Source organism: Montipora capricornis, chromosome 11 (assembly GCF_036669925.1).
Source record: "Montipora capricornis isolate CH-2021 chromosome 11, ASM3666992v2, whole genome shotgun sequence".
NCBI classification, from domain to species: Eukaryota; Metazoa; Cnidaria; class Anthozoa; order Scleractinia; family Acroporidae; genus Montipora; species Montipora capricornis.
Window position 1 is genome coordinate 5,414,248 of NC_090893.1, and position 9,876 is coordinate 5,424,123.

General features: G+C 38.6%; 1 protein-coding gene and 1 long non-coding RNA gene across 2 annotated transcripts in view; both read right to left on the bottom strand.

Annotated features, from left to right (window-relative positions):
- Positions 1–2,666: 2,666 nt before the first annotated feature.
- On the bottom strand, positions 2,667–3,443 carry LOC138023033 (5-hydroxytryptamine receptor 1D-like). The gene has a single exon (XM_068870067.1). It carries the CDS (start codon positions 3,441–3,443, stop codon positions 2,667–2,669), a length of 777 nt encoding a protein of 258 aa, XP_068726168.1.
- Positions 3,444–6,994: 3,551 nt separating this feature from the next.
- The window catches only part of LOC138024075 (uncharacterized), a 3,766-nt gene continuing 884 nt past the window's right edge, over positions 6,995–9,876 (bottom strand). The window contains exon 2 of the long non-coding RNA XR_011126890.1: positions 6,995–8,516. This is a non-coding gene — a long non-coding RNA (uncharacterized lncRNA). The remainder of the gene's footprint in view (positions 8,517–9,876) is intronic.

Genomic DNA, 9,876 nt, shown 5'->3' on the forward strand with positions numbered 1-9,876 from the left:
CGGTGAATGAGAACTAAGTACTAACTTTTTTCACCTGGAATTTGTATGTCTATTTTACTTTTTCAGTAATCTTAAGATTTGCATTTCAATTCTGGGGTGCAAGTGGGGAAGGCAGATTGCCAAAATCGTTAGGCGTCGCAAAACGGTAGAAAGTCTTTGGTAAAAACATACACAGATGTTGTAATTCCATTCCTTTCAAACATTTACAGGATTTTAAGAAAAATCTTCGTGCAGAGACTAGATTTTCCGGAAGCAGAAAGCAAGACAAAACAAAAGAGTAAAATGCGCGAAAACCATCAGTACACAGCATTTTTCCTGCCCAAATTGACCGGCCACTCAGAATATTTATCACAACATTGTCTTTTAATCTTTACTTGAAGCCATTTCTTGATAATTCTCTTCGCCGATTAATAAGTTTTGTTTTTCCTTCTTACTGGATTTGTATTGCTCAAATGTATTGGAAAATGGGCTTCCGCCTTTGTAAACAAGCCTCATAATATTTCTGGCTTATAATGAATGACATTAATAGCTCTCTTAAGGACGTAAGCCTCTCTTTTTTTTGAGGGTCAGGATCCATTGGGTCTATTGTTTTTCTCAACTAATGCCAAAAGCCGTCGTAGCAGCTGCCTATTATGGACTTTTTCAGGAGAAAAGCTTGCAGGTACTAGAAGAGCGAAGAATTCCACAACTCATATCCCAGATATTATTTCTTGTATTTCAAGTCGTTGATTAAAAATAAAAATAGAAAGTGAAATGCTGCGAGGGGACTTCTGAAATATTGAGAAAAAAGATAGAAATAGTGGCCTCGTATATGTTGACTGGATTTTGTATATATAGGTTTGTTTAGGATTTTGAGGATTTCTAGTCCTAGCAGAAGCACGTGACCTTGAAGCACGTTACTTGCAACTCTTTTCCTTGGAACAAAGCTAGGGATTTTAGGACACCAATTTCATGCCCAAATATGGACAAAAATAAGATCGAAGCTGCATGCTCGGGAAAATGCGCGCGCTACGTTACATCCAAATAACGAGGACTTTGGTCCTCCAAATGGTTATACAGTTTTTATAATTTATCCTCTTCTAGTAAGTGTATGGCAAGTTTATCTCCAACATTTCTAACGACACAAGAAGTTGACGAGACAAACATTTCGGTTTTAACCTTGTGTTTGTGGAAACCCAAGCCAGCTATTTATCTTACTCAGGAGCTCATCAAGCCGGGGGGGCTCTTTCTCCTTGAGTCAACCGAGTAAATTTATCATTTATTTTTAGAAACAGTTTTTTTGCAGCGAAAAGAGTCATGTTTCCCTTGGCGCTGAGATAGCTGAGCTTTAATTGGCTTTTACAACAGTAGGCGTGCTGAATCTCCCAAGGAAAGCGTTGTATGAATAAATCTACAAGAGAAAGAGTTGACTCCATGGCCAAGTATGGGAGATAAAGGCTCCGCTTAATTGATGAGCTTCTCTCTGAAGAATGAAACATTGTCTCTGTATTAATGGGCTTTCAAATTATTCTTTACTTTTTAGTGTTTAAGGACAAACTTTGGCTGCTCGGATTTTTTTTTTATGAATTCTAATGTAAATATGTCTTTTTTTAGAGTATGATTTAAACAATCGTAATTTATGTTCCATGATTAGTTTTTAGTCTGTGACCCCACAACCAGAACGATTTTATTTCGTTATCATGAATAAAGGAGACCAAAAAATACTGAAGATCATAAGTTTATAACCCAGTAACAGGAAATGTGGTAGACACGGAATGATTTGTTGAGTTTTGGCGATGGAAATGCTGCAGGGAGTTTGGAAACAACACCGAAGGCCATGCGCGGTTGTGTGATACGGCGTTAAAATTTTTCTTCCCAGTCCTCCGAATTACGTCACCAGATCACCTGGAAAGGCTGGTAATCGAGCCTGGTATTAGAGCACTCAGATAGATTTTAAGAAGCTGTTAATTGAAAATCAACCCCTTACAGAATTTTCCATGTTCATCCTTTAAAAGGATATAACACTCATATGGCGGGGTAGTTTTCCTGTCTGGGTTTCCGGAAAGTGTTTCTTAATTAATGTATTCAAATATGTGTATCTATTTCATCTTATCCGGCGAAACCTATTGAAGGATTTTTTTTTAGTTCTCAAACGTAAAATGACAACAACTGGATAGGTAAGTTCCTTCCTGGACGAAACTGTCCAGCCATTCAGAAGTGACAATAAGGATTTTCTTGGTGATTCTGTTTTTCCATTTACTGTTTTATGGCTCACAAACTTACATGCAATTGTTCTGATCCGCTCACAAATACCCATAGATAATTGTTTTGTCTACTTTTATTGATTAAATTAAAGAGATTACTGGATAAATAAACATTGCTTATCTTTTGAGAAATATTTATCTTGCATGGCCTGCATCAGAAAGTTCACCGGAAGGAGAATCGAGGAAATCAGCCGTATTTACCTTATACCGTTAACATTTTGCGACACAGAGTATTACCTAAAGATGACTAGATCAGTAGAAAATGAAAGTTGTGCCTTTCCCTTGTACAAACTATTTTCAGTTCTGCATGTCCTTTTCAGCATTGTTCCCTTTTACTTATCACTGACTTCATTCGTCAGGTTCGTGTCTTGCTTGGTGATTGTCCATATCGTTTGGCGCTGTGATAATTCGCAGTTCTTGCGTTCACACCCTGTTAACATTTCTGGACAATAATTCTACGAATGAGATCCGAAACTGTTTCATGCTAATCGAATAAATAATTGGATTCAGTAACGAATTTAATAGCATTATTGATATCGATAACTCCTTAATAATTGGAACTAACTCCCAAGGCATTCCACTTGGGTTCTGAAAAACAAAAACAGGAGCCACGACAAAGGACAAAAAACACAAGACTAGCACAGTTACAATGATTACTGTTAGTTTAAATGCTTTTTTCTCCCTTGCAAAGCGTGCTCTTTCTTCTTGGGTAACTTGAAGAGCTGCAATGCGCTGTTTATGCCGACGTAATTCGCGGAAAACTGCAACGTGGCAGAAAATGATCAATATCATTGCTATACCATTTACAACAATATTTGTGTATTTAGCCACTTTGGTATAGGATATGGGAATAATTACACACAGGGATATAGACCATGTCAAAACGGAAGCAAACAGCAAGTGTGTAGTGGTGATGATACTGGTGTGTACGAAAGGACGATTTAAAGCGAGAAAGCGTTCTCCACTTAGTAAGGCCAAATGGAGAACAGAAACAGTACTTAGAGTGCTAAACCCTACCCTGAACCAGATCTTCGACAAACACACCCCTTGAAACGAGTTACGCAGAAGGATGACGATCCAATTTACAATAAAAACTGGCTGAACAAACAGTCCTACAGCAAAGTCAGTCGATGCTAAAGTAGCAATTAATATGTTTGATTTGTGGGCTCTCAGTCGAGACTTCACTTTTACAGCGACCATTACTAACATGTTCAAAACGACGGTGGGAGGACACGCCAGGATGTTAACCAGTACGATGGAGATGATAACAGATCGAACGAGAGGTGACTGGTTTAGCGTTCCTCCATTGGCGGATAGTGAGAAATCGCATTTATAGGAAATATCCTTGCTGTCGCTTGACAAATTGTCTTTCATCTTTCTGATTTGCTTGTGTTAGCGAACGGAATCTTTTCTCTCAGCTCGGTTCTCAAGACTCGTTTTCTTCCTCGGATAATCTTTGTCCACTTCAAACTTTCTTCCAAAGCTTCGCTTTCTGTCTTTTGCCAACTGTCTACTTATAGTGTCCTTCCTTGATCTCGTCTTGGAGCCCTTTTCACCTAAAAGTGAAACACCGTGGTTTAATTTGGTCAGACATTTCCAAAATGAGGTACGCTCATTTCTCGCAGGTCCATCAAAATATCTTAAGCACAGCCTTGATCATTACTGAAAACCGACTTTAAATTATCAGATTATGCGTGCAGTTTCAAATTATATATCGGTGTCTCAAAGGACAGGAAACGACCAAATTAAAGAGTTTGATTGGTTAAAATCGATATTAGCCACTGTCAAACCGATCTTGCCTCATTAGTCCTCAAGGTTACAAACAAAAAATACGAACAAATCCGAATGGCTTGTTCCAATTAGTAATATTAAATGGAAGGACCAAGAGATCTCAACGAGGAAGCTGGTAAACCGAGAAAGATACGCGAAACAGTGAAGTCCAAAATTGAGACGTTTATTTTTTGTCCCTTTGATTTCTTGTTTGGCCATATGGTACATATCTAATTAACCGAGTTAGGTCGGTCGGTATGGCAGAATCATGACCACAGTCGCAGGTGCAGACCTCATTCGCTTCGTCAAGTTCTGTACTAGCAACCTCCGTCAAGGTTCTCCTATAAAGAGGGCCGCCTCGGTGAATGAGAACTAAATACTAACTTTTTTCACCTGGAATTTGTATGTCTATTTTACTTTTTCAGTAATCTTAAGATTTGCATTTCAATTCTGGGGTGCAAGTTTGAGGGGAAAGCAGATTGCCAAAATTGTTATGCGTCGCAATACGGTAGAAAGTCTTCGGTAAAAACATACGCAGATGTTGTAATTCCATTCTTTTTAAACATTTATAGGATTTTAAGAAAACGCTTCGTGCAAGGACTAAATTTTCCGGAAGCAGAAAGCAAGAGAAAAGAAAAGAGTAAAAGGTGCGAAAACCATCAGTACACAGCATTTTTCCTGCCCAAATTGACCGGCCACTCAAAATATTTATCAGAATATTGTCTTTTAATCTTTACTTGAAGCCATTTCTTGATAATTCTCTTCGCCGATTAATAAGTTTTGTTTTTCCTTCTTACTGGATTTGTATTGCTCAAATGTATTGGAAAATGTGCTTCCGCCTTTGTAAACAAGCCTCATGTTATTTCTGGCACATAATGAATGACATTAATGGCTCTCTTAAGGACGTAAGCCTCTCTTTTTTTTGAGGGTCAGGATCCATTGGGTCTATTGTTTTTCTCAACTAATGCCAAAAGCCGTCGTAGCAGCTGCGTATTAAGGACTTCTTTGGGAGAAAAGCTATCAGGTACTAGAAGAGCGAAGAATTCCACAACTCATATCCCAGATATTATTTCTTGTATTAGAAGTCGTTGATTAAAAGTAAAAATAGAAAGTGAAATGCTGCGAGGGGACTTCTGAAATATTGAGAAAAAAGATAGAAATAGTGGCCTCGTATATGTTGACTGGATTTTGTATAGGTTTGTTTAGGATTTTGAGGATTTCTAGTCCTAGCAGAAGCACGTGACCTTGAAGCGTGAAACTTGCAACTCTTTTCATTGGAACAAAGCTAGGGATTTAAGGACACCAATTTCATGCCCAAATATGGACAAAAATAAGATCGAAGCTGCATGCTCGGGAAAATGCCGGCGCTACGTTACATCCAAATAACGAGGACTTTGGTCCTCCAAATGATTATACAGTTTTATAATTTATCCTCTTCTAGTAAGTGTATGGCAAGTTTATCTCCAACATTTCTACCGACTCAAGAGGTTGACGAGACAAACATTTCGGTTTTAACCTTGTGTTTGTGGAAACCCAAGCAAGCTATTCATCTTACTCAGGAGCTCATCAAGTCGTGGGGGGGGGCTCTTTCTCCACTAACTCCTTGAGTCAACCGAGTGAATTTATTTTTAGAAACAGTTTTTTCCCGCGAAAAGAGTCATGTTTCCCTTGGCGCTGAGATAGCTGTGTTTTAATTGGCTTTTACAACAGTGGGCGTGCTGAATCTCCCAAGGGAAGCGTTCTATGAATAAATCTACACCAGAAAGAGTTGACTCCATGGCCAAGTATGGGAGATAAAGGCTCCGCTTAATTGATGAGCTTCTCTCTGAAGAATGAAAAATTGTCTCTGTATTAATGGGCTTTCAAATTATTCTTTAGTTTTTAGTGTTTTAAGACAAACTTTGGCTGCTCGGATTTTTTTATGGATTCTAATGTAAATATGTCTTTTTTTAGAGTATAATTTAAACAATCGTAATTTATGTTCCATGATTAGTTTTTAGTCTGTGACCCCACAACCAGAACAATTTTATTTCGTTATCATGAATAAAGGAGACCAAAAAATACTGGAGATCATAAATTTATAACCCAGATGTCTCGATCTGCGATGTAATGATGCCCATCAGTTTACGGTACTGTCTATTTTTAGAACAGGGTATGACTGGAACGGATCATTCCGCTCCAAAATAAGGTGAGACACTCCGTGACACGTTTCGTGGGAATACCTGACAACCTCAGTGTTAACCCGCTTTGGCAGCATAAACAGCACCAAGATTGAATTAGATAAGAGTGTTGTTATGGCATGGGTGGGCTCCGCAGCACAGTCCCAAATGATTCTATTTTTAGAATATCCGTTGCCGCGAAAATCAGTTGTCATGTCCCTGAAAAAACACGGCAGAAGCAGTCACGCGTGACATTCCACGTGACATTCTCTGCCTGTTCAGTCAATCTACCTATTACAGTGTGCAAAGAAGCCCATTAAGCCTTTCAAGGGAAAAACAAACATACAGAGACTAGAGGCAGCGAGGAAATTGAAACAGGTGTTAAACTCGATTTTCGCAGCTCTCTCGAGTGAGGGGAGCGCGTACTCCTCTCCCGAAACGAAGGCTGGTAATTTTAGCCCAGTGTTAGGGCGCTTAGATACAGATATTAAGAACCTGTTAATTGAAGATCGGCCTCTAGAGAATTTTCCGCGTTCATCTTTTATTAGGGGATAATACGTATATGGCGCAGTACTTTCCTGTCTGTGTATCTATTTCATCTTATCCGGCAAAATCTATCAAAGGGTTTTTCTTTTAGTTATCAAGTGTAAAACGCGGCGAAAATAACAACAACTGAGTAGGTAGGTTCCTTCCTGGACGAAAGGGTCCAGCCAATCAAAAGTCACAATCAGGATTTTCTTGGGGATTGTTCCATTTACGCTTTTATCGCTCACGAACTTACATATAATGGTTTTGATCCTCTCACATTAATCCCTAGAAAATTGATTTGTCGACCTTTATTGATTAAATTCAAGAGATTAATAGATAAATAGACACTCCTTAGCTTTAGAGAAATATTCTTGCATAGCCTGCATCAGAGAGCTCACCGGAAGAAGAATCGACAAAATCAGCCGTATTTACCATATGCCATTAACATTTTGCGGCACAAGGTATTACCTAAAGATGGCCAGATTATTAGAAAATGAACGGTGCTTCATTCACTTACACAAACAATTGTCACTTCTAGGAAACAATGTCATTTTCAACGTCGTTTTCTTTTACTTCTCACCAGTTTGGTCGATCAGGTTCATGTTACTTGCCTGACGATTGTCCACTGATATCGTTTCCCTTTTACTCATCACGGATTTCGTTCAACAGGTTCCTGTCTTGCCTGGTGCCTGGTGTCTTGCCTGTTAACTTTTCTGAACAGTAATTCTACGAATGATATCCGAAACTGTTTCATGCTAACCGAATAAATAATTGGATTCAGTAAGGAATTTAACAGCGTTATTGACATAGATAAATCGAGAATAATTGCAGCTATCTCCCTAGACATTTTACTTGGTTTCTGAAAAACAACAATTCGAGCCACCACACAGGACAAATAACACAAAACTAGCACGGTTACTATAATTACTGTCAGCTTGAATGCTTTTTTCTCCCTTGCAAAGCGTGCTCTTTCTTCTTGGGTAACTTGAAGAGCTGCAATGCGCTGATTATGCCGACGAAGTTCGCGGAAAACTGCAACATGGCAGAAAATGCTCAATATAATTGCTATGCCATTTACAAGATTACTTGTGTATATCACAACCGCTGGGTTAAAGGCGATGGGAATATGTAAAATCAGGGATATACACCATGTCAGGAATGAAGCAAACAACAAACGTTTAGTGGTGATGAGATTAGTATATGCGAAAGGGAGACTTACGGCGAGAAAGCGTTCACCGCTTAATAATGCCAAATGGAGAAAAGAAACAGTACATAGAGCTCTTAGCCCTACCGTGGTCACGTCCAACAACAAGCACACCCTTTCAAACGATTTCCCTTGAAGCGTGGTGATCCACTTTGCAATGAAAACTGGTTGCACAAACAGTCCCACAGCAAAGTCAGTCGATGCTAAAGTCGCAATTAATCTGTTTGATTTGTTGGCTCTCAGTCGAGACTTCAATTTTACCGCGACCATTACTAACATGTTCAACACGACTGTGGGAGGACACGCCAAGATGTTAACCAGTACGATAGAGATGATAAAAGATCGAACAGAAGGCGACTGGTTTAACATTTTTCGATTGACAGTTAATAAGGACCGGCATTTAAAGGAAATATTGTTGTTGTAGCTTGACAGATTCGAGCTCATCTTTCTTATTTTCTTGTGTTGTTCTGCTATGAATAATCTAACGAACAGAATCGTCGATTCTTAAGGCTCATTTTCTTCCTAATCTTGATCCAGAGCTTCCCTTTCCGTCTTTTACCAAATGTCTACTTATAGTGTCCTTGCTTAATCTCCTCTTGGAGCTTTTTTCACCTAAAAGTTAAACAAGAAAAAAAGAATTCCACCCATTTCTCGCAGGTCCATCAAAATATCCTAAAGAAGGCCTCGAGCATTACTGAAAACTTTATCAGATTGTGCGTGCAGTTTCAAATTATATGGCTGTGTTTCAAAGGACAGGAAAAAAGCAGATTCAAAAGTTTGATTGGTGAAAAATCGACATTACTCAATGAGGAGCTTAACTTGCGTCAGTAATGTGAGTCCCCGCTGTTTAGATAAAAAAAATCTCAGTGGAAGTTGTGACAAGACTCACACTAAAAAGGCAGAGCGAGAGACATAAAGGGAGAGAGATGTGTTAATCTCGACACGTTTGTTGGGCCGACTTCGTCATAAAGTTTTTAATGACGACAAATATTTAAATTAATTTTGAGTGACGTGTCAAAATAGTTCAGAGGCACAATAAATCAATTTGAAATATTTTCTAAAACACGGTTTACAACGGCCAGCATCATGCAATTAAAAAATGGAAAATTATTTCTTAACTTTCAGGCTACCGAGATGCAACTTGTTTTGCCTGGCATACACTTTTTTCAACAGCAACGGTGAATTGGTTCTTTTCTAATTTTAAAGCAAACCATTTTTAAGTTTTACACTTATGGAACTCGATAACTGAGGAATAAAACTCAACAGCTATTACACCCTCGAACATCTGCTTCCCTAATTTTCCGGTTAAACACGAAACGTTAGTGATGTGTTGGTGTATTTGTTAATTTAAACACAGGCAAATTATTTCTTAACTTTCAGGTTACCGAGCTGCAACTTGTTTTGCCTGGCATACACTTTCCTCAACAGCAACGGTGAATTGGTTCTTTTCTGATTTTAAAGCAAACCAGTTTTAAGTTTTATACTTATGGAACTCGATAACAGAGGAATAAAATTCAACAGCTATTACACCTTCGAACATCTGCTTCCCTAATTCTCCGGGGTGTTTCTAAACGAAGACCCACTGATCTAAAACGAAGACCCTATGATCTAAAACGAACACACTATGATCTAAAACGAAGGCCCACCTCAAAAATGTCACAACGCTTATTAGGTTCTGGTTGCCAAATTACTGTAGTAACAATGGGTGACGCCACATTCTCATCGCTTTATCATTAGTTGTGAGGAGTTTCCAGCATACACACTCAGAGCCCACATTCAGATTTTCCACTGTTCCACCGTTCCTGTAATTCCATCATATACAATCTCGTCTGACCAGCCATAAGCTGCTTGGCATCGTTCTGAAATTTTTGAGGTGGGCCTTCGTTTTAGATCATACACTTGATATTCTTATAAAATATATTCTTATAAAAAACTTTTTTTATAAGAATATATTTTATAAGAACATCAAGGC